This window comes from Labrus mixtus, chromosome 20, assembly GCF_963584025.1.
Source record: "Labrus mixtus chromosome 20, fLabMix1.1, whole genome shotgun sequence".
Taxonomy (NCBI): Eukaryota; Metazoa; Chordata; class Actinopteri; order Labriformes; family Labridae; genus Labrus; species Labrus mixtus.
Genome location: NC_083631.1, coordinates 8,634,066 through 8,647,742, shown reverse-complemented (window position 1 = coordinate 8,647,742; position 13,677 = coordinate 8,634,066). Strand labels below are relative to the sequence as shown.

General features: G+C 39.2%; 4 gene segments (V, D, J or C); all 4 read left to right on the top strand.

Annotated features, from left to right (window-relative positions):
• The first annotated feature begins 533 nt into the window (after nt 1–533).
• On the top strand, nt 534–1,291 carry LOC132995325 (immunoglobulin heavy variable 3-7-like). The segment is given in 2 exon segments: nt 534–716; nt 807–1,291. Coding segments are annotated over 2 exon segments (345 nt in total).
• A 2,170-nt stretch (nt 1,292–3,461) lies between these two features.
• On the top strand, nt 3,462–4,077 carry LOC132954412 (Ig heavy chain V region 5A-like). The segment is given in 2 exon segments: nt 3,462–3,637; nt 3,728–4,077. Coding segments are annotated over 2 exon segments (390 nt in total).
• Nucleotides 4,078–4,949: 872 nt separating this feature from the next.
• LOC132995331 (immunoglobulin heavy variable 3-11-like) lies at nt 4,950–12,322 on the top strand. The segment is given in 2 exon segments: nt 4,950–5,302; nt 11,578–12,322. Coding segments are annotated over 2 exon segments (342 nt in total).
• On the top strand, nt 10,118–10,611 carry LOC132995300 (Ig heavy chain V region 5A-like). The segment is given in 2 exon segments: nt 10,118–10,197; nt 10,292–10,611. Coding segments are annotated over 2 exon segments (372 nt in total).
• Nucleotides 12,323–13,677: the final 1,355 nt, after the last annotated feature.

Genomic DNA, 13,677 nt, shown 5'->3' with positions numbered 1-13,677 from the left:
CTACTGGAAGAGATGAAAATTCAGTTTCAACCTATATAATTAAACCTTGGTAGTAATGTTTGCAGACTCTGCAAAACACTACTTCTGTTTTTATTCAATGCAGCTGATTAAATTCTTTGTATCTGTTTGGAGAAACTGTGTCTACATTTGGTTTGAACTACAAGCATACAGTAGAGATCAACACGTGGACGAAACATGTAAAGATTTAAAATATTCAACCCTAATATGAAGATAGTACACCAACATTATTAATGAGTAATTATATATAATCACATCCACACAATATGAATTAACATAAGAAGAGTAGAAAAGCTCTTTCTAATAACATTTCCTTATCACCTATTTATTGATTGTTGCTGCTCTCTTTGATAAGATTAATCCTAAAATGAATGAAACCAGTTATTAGTAAACACTTTCAACCAATCTGATCCTACAGTATGATCACATGTATTATATCTGTTATCATATGTAAAGCAGAGATGATTTCCAGTCATCTTTTCACTCTGCAGATATAAAAACAGTGAACAGACTCTTCTATTGGCTCCAGTCAGACCATCATTGATGCTTCATATGTTTGATTGTATGCAAACTCAGTGAGCTTCCTTGTTACTCAGCTATAAAAACTTCCCATCAGGCCGTCAGTGGAGTTCACAGCACGTCACTTTCAACATCAACCATGTTTTCTGTAGCTCTGCTGATGCTGCTGGCAGCTGGATGTGAGTCTGTCTGCATCTGTCAAAGTCAACAGTTCTTCTTCTGCAGTTTCACTTGATCATTTCTTACTAAACATGTTCTCTTTTTAACAGGTGTGAAGTGTGAACAGTTGACACAGCCAGCCTCTGTGACTGTGCAGCCAGGTCAGCGTCTGACCATCACCTGTCAGGTCTCTTATTCTGTTAGCAGCTACTGGACAGCCTGGATCAGACAGCCTGCAGGGAAAGGACTGGAGTGGATCGGTAGCGGAGTTGGATCCACCAGATACTACAAAGATTCACTGAAGAACCAGTTCAGTATCGACTTAGACTCTTCCAGAAACACAGCGACTCTAAACGGACTGAATATGCAGCCTGCAGACACTGCAGTGTATTACTGTGCCAGAGACCCACAGTGACACAACCCATCAGTAGAGCTGAACAAAAACTACTTCCTCTTTTTACCACCATCACAATATTTCATGTGATTCACAATCAACTATGAAAATTCTGAGTGTTGAACAAATACTTATCAAGTCATCAACTTCAATTGTTTTTTTAAAAACACAGTTTCTCAATAAATGGAAGTTTAAGTTTTAGCCCCCTCTTACTTCAGTGACATTGAAGACACATTCAAATTGTGAATGTAGACAAGAAATAATTAATATAAAATATATAGAGCAGCAGTTAAATCTACAGCATCTCTATGATACATCCTAGAAGTAATCATTCTGTAGTGAACTATTTTGATGTGCATGCTTGGTGAATGTAAACTGCAGCAACAAGAAGAGTTTTATAACTTCATGTGTTGAAATCTTACCATGAAAGACTTCTGACATGTGGTTAATATTATCCATCAAGCTTTGCTGTTTCTGTGCACCAAGTGTCATTAATGAAAAACACAGTTTCTCCCCTTGTGAACACTTGTTCCTTAAAGCCACCAGAGGAGGAGCTCTCACACAACAAATGATTTCAACTTCATTTGACTGTAACAGTAAAGAGAGAGAGAGAAACAGTCTTCAGGCTTTATTAGATCTTCTAATAAATGTGTCATTTAAATATTGTTTCAATCCCTATCTCTGATTAATTGAGAGTTTAAGAGTAATACTCAATTTTACCAGGATTTTGATTAATTTGAATGAATGTAGTCGACTGATTTAACATCCTGTGTATGTAAATTAGTCTCCTCTTGTTGCCATATAAGAAAGTCCACTGGGTGTGTTAATGCATCAAGTTCTCACATCAGTTCAGCTCCATCATCAGTCATGTTCTCTGCAGCTCTGATTCTGCTGCTGAGCGTTGGATCATGTAAGGATATTTTCAACTGTTTAGAAAGAACTCATAATCAAATGGATGATGGAGATAATGATGATTTGTGTTTCCACAGGTGTGCACTGTATTGATCTCATCACACCAGGCTCAATGGTTGTGCAGCCTGGACAGACTCTGACCCTCACCTGTCAGGTCTCTGGTTACTCTCTGACTGATAGCAGCTATGCAACAGGTTGGATCAGACAGCGTGAAGGGAAACCGATGGACTGGATCTCTCATCAGTGGGGAGGAAGCTCTGGGAGCCTTTACCAAAATAATGCTCTGAAGAACAAGTTCAGCTACAGCAGAGACACGTCTGCTAGAACAGTGACTCTAACAGGACAGAGTCTGCAGCCTGAAGACACTGCAGTGTATTACTGTGTGAGAAGACCCACAGTGAAAGACAATAACAGGAGAGTCATACAAAAACTACTTCCTCTGTTTACAACCGTCACTGGGAACATTCAGCTGTCTCAACATCACATTATAAAAACTGATTGTGAATATGTGTCAGAAATACAAAAATCAAGACGTGATTGACTCAATATCAGAGTCCTACATCATGATCCAGAGGTATTACTGGACTGTGATTGGCCGCAGGTTGTCAAATCATTTCTAACTTTGACAAGTTCTGCTCCAAGTTGTCTGTGAGTTCATGATAATGGACATTTTGTTAAACAATTCATAAACACACTCAGATGCAGAGGAAAGTCCAGGACACAAAAAACTGATAGTAAGAAAAAGTTCTCTACTCAAATGTTTGTAGGTCAAACACAGAGAAGCAGTCAGAGAGGGGAGAAAAATCCAACGAGGGCAAATCCACAAAATCCAAACAAAGTTCAAAACCGGGAAAAGCAAACAGGGAAAATGAGGCTGGAAAGCATAAACACACTCAGGAGACGATGACAATCTGTCAGAGGGCTGGTAGAAACACAGGGGTGAATATACAGGGCAGACTTATTGTAGGTGATACACAGGTGTGCTGGGACAAAAGGAGGGAAACCAAACAATTGCAGGAAGATGGGCTACATATTATTCACAAGCAGCAGATAACAAGATAAAACAGGAAGTGAACACAAAACAAAAGAAAACAAAATGGTTGGACCAACAGAATATCACAAATTTTGATAAAGAAGCTGCAGAATTATCCAGTTAGCTTACAGGTGTATTTCAGTTTACTGGAACCACAGACGAAATGATTCCTGAGCATCGGCTGACAGCATGTTTGAATAAAGGATACTTCAGACACACACACACACACACACACACACACACACACACACACACACACACACACACACACACACACACACACACACACACACACACACACACACACACACAGGGATGGATGTGAAAAAAAGGTGAAAATCAAATCTGATCTGAAAGAAATAATGACGGACGAAAGTTTCAGAGTCACTCTGCAGATATAAAAACAGTGAACAGACTCTTCTATTGGCTCCAGTCAGACCATCATTGATGCTTCATATGTTTGATTGTATGCAAACTCAGTGAGCTTCCTTGTTACTCAGCTATAAAAACTTCCCATCAGGCCGTCAGTGGAGTTCACAGCACGTCACTTTCAACATCAACCATGTTTTCTGTAGCTCTGCTGATGCTGCTGGCAGCTGGATGTGAGTCTGTCTGCATCTGTCAAAGTCAACAGTTCTTCTTCTGCAGTTTAACTTGATCATTTCTTACTAAACATGTTCTCTTTTTAACAGGTGTGAAGTGTGAACAGTTGACACAGCCAGCCTCTGTGACTGTGCAGCCAGGTCAGAGTCTGACCATCACCTGTCAGGTCTCTTATTCTGTTAGCAGCTACTACACAGCCTGGATCAGACAGCCTGCAGGGAAAGGACTGGAGTGGATTGGAATGAGATACACTGGAGCCGCTTACTACAAAGATTCACTGGAGAACCAGTTCAGTATCGACTTAGACGCCTCCAGAAACACAGCGACTCTGAACGGACTGAATATGCAGCCTGCAGACACTGCAGTGTATTACTGTGCCAGGAGAGACACAGTGACACAACCCATCAGTAGAGCTGAACAAAAACCCCTCAGAGCCTGAACAGCAGTAACATGAAGCCACCAGAGGAGGAGCCCTCACACCAAGAATGATTAACACCAAGCACTGAACCAGGGGAACAGAGACTTTTCCATTGCTGCCCCTCTCTCTCTGGATCTCTCTCCTCAAACACACCTGAGACTTTACAGACCTGCCACAATTCAAATCACTGATAGAAACATTATAAACACTGCTTTAGATTGCTAATGTTTCTTTTTGTACCATTGTTTAAAAGTGTTTTTCTTTAAATGTGACTCTGTAAATCAAATAAATCAAATGTATTATTATTATTATTATACATATTAAACACCAGTTCACTTTTACAGTAAGGAGAAAAACAGCTGTAACACATTATGAAAATACCTTTATATTCAACAGAATAACTCACAATTATCAGGATCACATTCACATTAGTAACTGAACCAGAGGTCTTTAGCTTCCTCTATGGTGATCTTATTCTATCAAACTATAAGAAAATGAGATTTTAATACCAATTTTGTTCTCTGATACCCTGAGCCCATGTGACAAAATCCTCCATGAATGTTGAGAACAGAAGACACCATCAAAGAACATGATGGGGATTAACTTCCTGTTAGATGTGAATATTTTTGGTACATGTGATCACAGATGTTACTGTATGTTCCCTAACTGTTAAAAAGTAGAGCTGTGTGTTATTCTGCTTTGTGTTCTTACTGATTGGCTGCCTGAATTGAGATACCGAAAAAAAGAAACAAACAATTAACAACTTAAAAGGACACTTGTGTTTAGAATTTAATTCCAAAAGTAAAGAAGTGATATCCAAATTAAATTATTTTCTTCTCTATCTGAGGAGGAGTCAATGTAAATCTCTGATGTGTTCCTCCTCTACTTATGTGAGAGCAGAGAGGACGACAGAGAACAGTGGACACACAGTTGAACATGATGGACTATAGGACAGGACTGCTGCTTTTTACTGTCTGCTGGGCAGGTGATGATCATCACTCATCTTTACTCTAAAAAGTGTTCTGAAAGTGTCACATCTGATGGTTTTCTTTTCTGTCTCTTCAGGTGTTGATGGTCAGACTCTGACAGAATCTGAACCAGTGGTTAAAAGGCCTGGAGAATCCCACAGACTGACCTGTTCAGCATCTGGATTCACATTCAGCAGCTACTATATGAGCTGGGTCAGACAGGCTCCTGGAAAAGGACTGGAGTGGATCTCTTTCATAAACGCATACAGTGAATACAAGTTTTTGTGCAAGTCTGTTGTTCTTCTTAATGTAGTGAAAACACAATTACTGGAAACTTACGCTAAATGTGAAACTGCCTGTGCCACATAATGATGGAATATAACCATACACTCCACTCACAAGTATCAGGATAATTGGCCTCATTCACAAATAGCGCATACCAAAAAATCTGTTCTTGAACTGTTCGTTTCAACGTTTGCCGCAGAAATCTGAGACTCATCAATGTATTAGTTCTTGAATTTATTCTTACTCTGCAAACAAAGTAAGAAATCCTCAGACAATGTGTAGGCATTAATGATGAAGGCCTAGCTTTCTCAGATAAGATAAAGATACAGCCTGGCTGAAAGAAATTGCAGCCCATGCCTTCAGAAGAGAGCGCATCAGACCATCAAAACATGTTTGAAGAGTGTGAAGTATGACTTACCAGCTGGTTCCGACTGCCAATGAATGTACATAATAGCTGTAACTTTGTAATTCACTGTAACGGCATCTATAGACCATAGACTGTAAATATTACTGGACGAACCCTGAGTGACGTCACCCGTCTGTTACGGAGGCATCAAATGAGTCTAATCGACGGGCGCATCCATATTGGATATGCTGTCTCAGTGGGGTCTCAACCTAACTTCGGATCAACCTAGCCACAGCATTAAGGCGGGACCCGGCGGGACTTAACTCCGCCCATTCAGCTCGACGTTCCATTTCACATCAAAGCCAACGGCTAGGCTGCTATCATCCCCTACTGCTTTCCTGCTCGTCCAGAGTTATCTCTATAAACAATAAGTTAACATTTAACTTTTCTACAACACAGTTAAAACGCATTATATTCAACCCAAATATTTAATTAAAGTCTTAAAACTACACTTTTTTAAATATACAATTATGGTTATTAGTTATTTGTCAGAGCAGTTACTAGACTTTGTCCGGGTTAGCAGAGCAATACATTAGCAAAGTTTTATCATAAAATGTAAGAAACATTTTGAGGCTGATCTTTACATTTAAATTCACACATTGTGTTACAAATCATTACTTGGGTGTAAGAACATGTTTAAGGATAAGAAGTCTGTTTTAAACGATAAAAGACGAGAGCTTTGGTGTCTTTTTTCTTTTCGTTGTTGTTGATAAAACTACTGTTAGACCATAGACTGTAAATAAATGTGAGACATCCAGAAGAAATCAATATTACAAAGCATACAGTTCATGTTACTGTTCTGACAAAAAGAGGAATGTCTGTGTCTTATATTTACTGATGTCAACAGCGATGTGGGTGAACATGACAATTGAAAAATAATTAGTTAGTATTCATTATAAGATATTTGTTTTCTATAGAACCCCGTGAAGTCATGGAGTCTGTGGACAGTGTCAGCTTCACACCAAAAACTTTAAGTATTAGAAAAAATAGTGTTTAAGACTGGCATCTATTATTATGAGTTGCAGCTACCTTGTTCAATATTATTCCTGCAGATGTGGCTAATAACAAAAAACACCCTGAGCTGTCACATGTAGTTAACTGTACATTTTGTCTTGTCTGAGGCATTAATTGAACACCTTTGTATTTCTCTATAGACACAGTGTGGATTATTGGTGACTTGTCCGTCGAGGTGCCCAGAGAGCTGCAGAGACAGAGGAAGAATCCTGAGCCTCAACAACATCTGTATTTGTTGGTTCTTCTGGGGTGGACTTCGGTTGCTTCACTTCAACAGCTCGGTGCGAGGGAGGTCTCCCCCGGATGGCCTGAGTGATGTCACCCACATGTTCCTGCATTGATGGTGGTCTCCATGCTTGAAATGCTGTCTCACCCTTACCTTCAGTCAACCTAACGACAGGCTGAGAGCTGGAGCTGAGGGGGGTTTTAAGCGTCCTGACAAACCGTTACACCGCGCCCACCTGTCGATCATGTCAGCTACACGCCTTATTGTGAATAACTCTTATCTTTCATCAAATCAAAACTGATGAGTCATCAAAACATTCACCCCCGTACAGTGTGTGTCGATCGAGACATGAGCTATCAGACCTATTTGTTTTTTTGTACCAGGTACATCTCTGCTGTAAAAACAGACTTTTTTGAATGTAGTTTTTCAGATTAAATAAATATTTCTATATAAATGCACTCCTTTGTCTCTACCTATGAGTATACATTTTAGATTTGAAATGACAAAATTGAAATTGTGCATTATTGCTCAACTCAATAGCTTAGGGAAGGAAGTCTACTTTTACACAACTTTGTCTTCTATTGATATTTTTTTTTACCAAATACTAATGTAGTTCATTTCTGAAAATGGGATGGAACAGAGTCATTGCACAAATATGCCCTTAAACACAGCCTATTCTTAAATCAAGATACATGGAGAGTAAATAAGATCAATAGCTTGTGAATAAAAACACAGTTAAAAATGATTTAGAAATGTAGTCTTCCCAGATCAACATCACATAATATCAACTTCTCCCATCTAAACTGGACAAAGGGTTTTAAAATGGGAAGAAAATGGTTTGATTGCAAGTTGTTAGGAGGAGATCTATTTTTATTTGAACAGCATGAATACAGTCTTCCAATGTGCAAACCCTCCTCCTCCTCCTGAAGCTTGTGGAGCTCCTTGATGTACTGCTGTCTTATCTGCTGGCCATCTTCTCTCACCAGAACTTCGACTGTTGAAAAGTCATTCTGAAGAAGCTCGAGCATGTGACATGGATCCAGGAGAATATGGACTTTTAGTGCGGGGTCTTCAGGATGGCAAAGAAAGAGAGAAAATATCAGTTATTCATTCAATCAATTTCTTTGTGCATTTTCTGTATTCATGTGTGTGTAAGAGCACATTTATAAATTCAACAGTGTACTACCCAGACAACAAAGGTACAGTATTCAGGTAATCAGCAACTATTCAAAGTTAAGAAGATAAACCTTATTGTAATCATGCTGTTTTCAGCTCTCTCACTCACTTGCACAATGATATTCCACATCAAATTGCCTCAGATTTTGGAGGAAAAATTGAGCAGTTTATCGTGGATAGTACTTCATCTTAACATGAAACAAATATAACCTGAATTATTTAAATCATTAACAGGTCCCAACTCTCTGTGCTTTAGTACCCAACATACAGTAGAACATTTATTATTAACATGAGCTCAGTACATGGCTGTATTCTTCAAACTATTTCTTGTACTTTATATATATATATACTTTATATGCTTTATATCTTATTTTCATTCCATATGTTATTTATATCTTTTATATTTCTACTGCTATATTCTGTGTAAGAGCATCTGTAACGATTAAGAACTATATTAATAACCATATTAAATTTCCCTGAACTCATACAAAGAGACAAAAAAATTGAATTTGGTAACCGTTTGCACAAATCTAATTTTTCTGTTCAAGCTTCAACAACTGATCTCTGTCTGTCACCATCTTTAGTTTTGTACTTGTTATCGCCTGTTTATGTTATAATAATAATAATGAGAGAAAATGTTGAAGTTTGAGTTTGTGAGCCGTCGAAATGAATGTCAACCATGTAACATTAATATCATCCTCTATAACATGTTTAACCAGCAGGTATCGTCTGATTAATGTTGAACTTTATACACAAAGTTTGTCTTTTAATGTCGACATTTATGTGGAGTATAACATTCATCATAACGTCAGATAACCATATTTACAGTCTGCGGTTAACCACCGAGATGAACCTTTAGCTTCTAACATCACACAAACTCTGTCTTACAACATCTTAACAACTAAAGTTTCTAACACTTCAGAATTACATTTTCCCCCAGTTTAATAGTGCTGGCTGGCTATGTTGCCATTAGCTTCTTTGGCATGAATGTGAGTCTTGATCGGCTAAACCATTGACCGTAAATAATGGGCTACACTAAGTACAGTTAGCCGACTGGTTTACAAGCTAACGCTAAACAAGCTAGGTCCGTAAATATAAATACCGACACGAGTATGCAGTAAATATAACACTACTATATCACTTAACGAAAAAAAACTGTGTTGTCAGATATGTGTTAAACAAACTCTCCAGACGAAGTAAAAAAGAGGAGAAATCAGACGGATCAAGCTGTTAGCCTCCTGACCTGCTGAACTGACAGACAGATGCAGCGCGCAGAGCTGTCAATCAAATCTGCCACAACCCTTATATGGGCATAGCCGTTTTCCTTAATAGAATACAATCCGATGAGTTATAAAAAAATTCAAAGCCTGTTTTGGTAAAAACAGGCTTTTTTGGCTGTGGGCTTATGACACTTCTGGTGCTTCTGGAGCCAGCCTCAAGCGGACATTTGACGAACTGCATTTTTTTTTACTTCCGCATTGGCTTAATTTTTTGAGACCGGAGGTTGCCGCTTGCCCCAGACACATCACTCTTTTTTGCCCTTTGGGTTCATCTCTACCAACATGTACATATCTGCACCTCACCGCTCTCCTCCTGATACACCAATCGGATGACATTATATGGAGAGATGGGGGCGTGGTCTTATGCTGATTCCTGAATCAGAATGAATGATTCTGATTCACTAACATACGCAGAGTGGTGAGAACAAAATTCGCTGGTACGCACGTGTTGTGAATCTGAAGATGATTTTGTGTCTGCACTCATATTTTGCGCAGAGTAAGAACATTTCTACGTATATATTAGTGAAATAGGCCCGTAGTCTTCACAATACAATCTTATCATGATTTTTTTACGATTTTCACAAGATTAAAGTGTATTCATGTATAAATATGATTCATTTATAGTCTGTCAGTGTCGTGTGATATGCAAATTGAACTTCCTCACAGTCTGATATAAAGATTCATCATCAGGCTGTGAGTCAGAGAAGAAGAGAAGCTCCATCATGTCAGGTTCAACACCAACCATGTTGACTGTAGCTCTGCTGCTGCTGCTGGCTGCTGGATCCTGTGAGTCTCACTGAGGCAGACGCACTGACAGTATGATCACAGCACAATGACTCTAAACATATTTATTCAATATTCAACATGTTTTCCTCCACAGGTGTGAAGTGTGAACAGTTGACACAGCCAGCCTCTGTGACTGTGCAGCCAGGTCAGAGTCTGACCATCACCTGTCAGGTCTCTTATTCTGTTAGCAGCTACTGGGCAGACTGGATCAGACAGCCTGCAGGGAAAGGACTGGAGTGGATTATAATAGGTCGTGTGGGATATGACACATTTACCAAAGATTCACTGAAGAACCAGTTCAGTATCAACTTTGACTCTTCCAGAAACACAGCGACTCTAAACGGACTGAATATGCAGCCTGCAGACACTGCAGTGTATTACTGTGCCAGAGACCCACAGTGACACAACCCATCAGTAGAGAAAAAAACCCTCAGAGCCTGAACACCAGTAACATGAAGCCACCAGAGGAGGAGCCCTCACACCAATAATGATTATAACACCAGTTCAATGACACAAACAGTCAATAGATAAAGTGTACATGGCAATAAAATGAGAAACTGATGCAAAAAGATTCTTAATCCTTTTGGTAGTATGAGATGAAAAGATCATCCATGAGAGGACAGGTCAACCTCACTGTCTTACACCTTTGGGAAACAGACTGCAGAGAGAATGACAAATGTTTAAGTTTCACTGCAGCTTTTGTTTGATCCAATGTAACAGAGTTCATCTGTGTGACTTTTAATAAAACACAACAGGTATTCATGGTGTACTGAGATTTAGAAAATGTCAAATCTTGAAGACTTAAATCAAATATATATGACAGATGTTCCGACCCCTGCATCATTGATTAGCTATAAGAAAAATAATAATACAACTTTTCCTATTATCAAGTTAATCTCTGATTTAAATCTACTGGCATGATACAACTGATGACCTTTCAACTTAAAGTATCCAAGACAGAAGTCAAATGTTATTTCTCCCTGAGGAGGAGTCAATGCAAATCTCTGATGTGTTCCTCCTCTACTTATGTGAGAGCAGAGAGGACGACAGAGAACAGTGGACACACAGTTGAACATGATGGACTATAGGACAGGACTGCTGCTTTTTACTGTCTGCTGGGCAGGTGATGATCATCAAAGTTTTAGTCTTTCTCTTGATGTGTGCCAACTATGTTCAATTGACTTTTTAAAATGTCTTTACAGGTGTTAAAGCTCAGACTCTGACAGAATCTGAACCAGTGGTTAAAAGGCCTGGAGAATCCCACAGACTGACCTGTTCAGCCTCTGGATTCACATTCAGCAGCTACAATATGAACTGGGTCAGACAGGCTCCTGGAAAAGGACTGGAGTGGATCGCCTGGGTTGAGAATGATAATGACAGAAAATACTACTCTCAGTCAGTTACAGGCCGGTTCACCGCCTCCAGAGACAACAGCAGACAGCAGGTGTATCTGCAGATGAACAGTCTGAAGACTGAAGATTCTGCTGTTTATTATTGTGCCAGAGACCCACAGTGACACAGGAGGAAGTATCGCTGTACAAAAACTCAACATGTCATACAGTACTCTCTCTGTGTTTCATTTATAGAATAAGCTTCAGTTTGATGTGAAAAAAATAAAGTTTCAGTTCTTGTGCATCTCTGGTATTCTTCCACATGTTGTTAAAGTAGACTGATAAAATCTCATATTTAGTGGATCTGACTGTTAACGTGAATCTTCTTGTTTGAAGCAGCTTGTCCTTGTAACTTTTAATTAAGGGCATGTGTCGTCCCCACAACGACAGCCTGACGCCCAGCCTCCACCATCCGACTGTGTCGACCCTACAACCACCGCCGTCCACATTCATGCTCAGCCTGCTCCGACCTCCACCTCAGCGGCAAGGAAGTGTGGACAACAGGAACGCGAGGAATACAAAGGAGAAATCCTTCCTGCATATCATCTCATATGCTCTTTTGTAAAGCGTCTTGAGATAACAACTGTAATGAATTGATGCTATTCAAATAATGATTGATTGGTTGACTGAATGTGTCTATCTCTCCTTAATTGCTAAAAAGAGTGATTTTAACACCTATCGAAATGATGTGTGACAAAACTGAAGTTTTAATGAAGGGAAACATCTTTACAATTCATCCTAGTTTTGAATCATTGAATGACTCTTTGGTATAAGCTGATCTTCTGTCATGAGTATGTTGATTAGGTGGCCTCTGTGTTTCCTCACAGTGTGTGTTTGAGTATTTGTGTGTCAGAGGACAGAAGTTTAGTTCAGCTTCATCATCATTCATGTTCTCTGTACTGTAGCGCTGATACTGATGTTCACAGCTGCATCCTGAGAGGAGGTTTTAAACTATTAAAAACACATCAGAATGACAGAATTAGTAACTGAATTAATGGAGATCATGTTGGTTAGTGTTTCCACACGTGAGATCTGTATTGATCTCATCCAGCAAGACTCAGTGGTCGTGCAGCCTGGACAGGATACCACTGGTCTTATGTTTCCAGTTTGATCGGACTGAGTGAAGGAAACCGATGGACTGGATCTTGTATTGCTTTGGAGAAAGAGACATTTTAAATACCTATGCTCTGAGGATTTTCATTTTCTGCACACACACTGAAAACAAAATAGTAATAATAGGCCATGTTTACACAACAATGATTTCATCCTAGTAATAATTACCATAGACACCAGCCTGGTAAAAAAGAAAAAAACACTTGTGCAAACCCGAAGCCCCCCATGAATGAAGAGGCATCACTCACAGAGAGTGTTATACGTATAGGGAGGGGTGGGTCAGAGTAACTCTGCTGCAGAATGAGCATGTTTAGACGACCTGCAGAAAAGATCATGTTGGGGCTTTAAGCAGTGATGCAACCAAAAGAACAAATAGACTGCTGTGTATTACTGTGTGAGATTTACCCACTGATAAAAGAGCCCAGAAGAAAAATAAAACCTGAAGAAATGCATTTTTACAAAGGCCAACAGAGGGCGATAAAAGATCAAACATATAATGGCAGAGCATTGTGACAAAGTCTCTTAAAGCTCAATCACAAGAAGGAAACATTCAGCAGCAGTTGATTCGGTGGGTTCATCCTAACTGTTGGTTTTAAATCATAGAGACAATAATAAAAAGCTTTGTGACCTGCAGGCTGTCACTTCATTGAAGCTGGTGACGTCTAAACTTGTGTTTCTCTCTCGTCAGAATTTAGCTGACAGTAAAACTACTTTGTGACATTAAATACATTGAAAAAGAGATTTATCAAAATGTCTTGACGTTTACAAAAAATCCAATCTCCAGTGTTTCAGTATCACGTCCTGGACTGTGACTCGACTTGAAAACAAGCACTGGTGATTCAAACCTGACTTCAGCATTGACTGCATTCAGACTTGGAATTTGAGAAAATGTCTCATATTTATTGATTGAAAAAGATTTTTGATTTTTTTGGTTCTAAAATGTATTCACTTTCAAGCATGTGCTGGCACGAGTGTT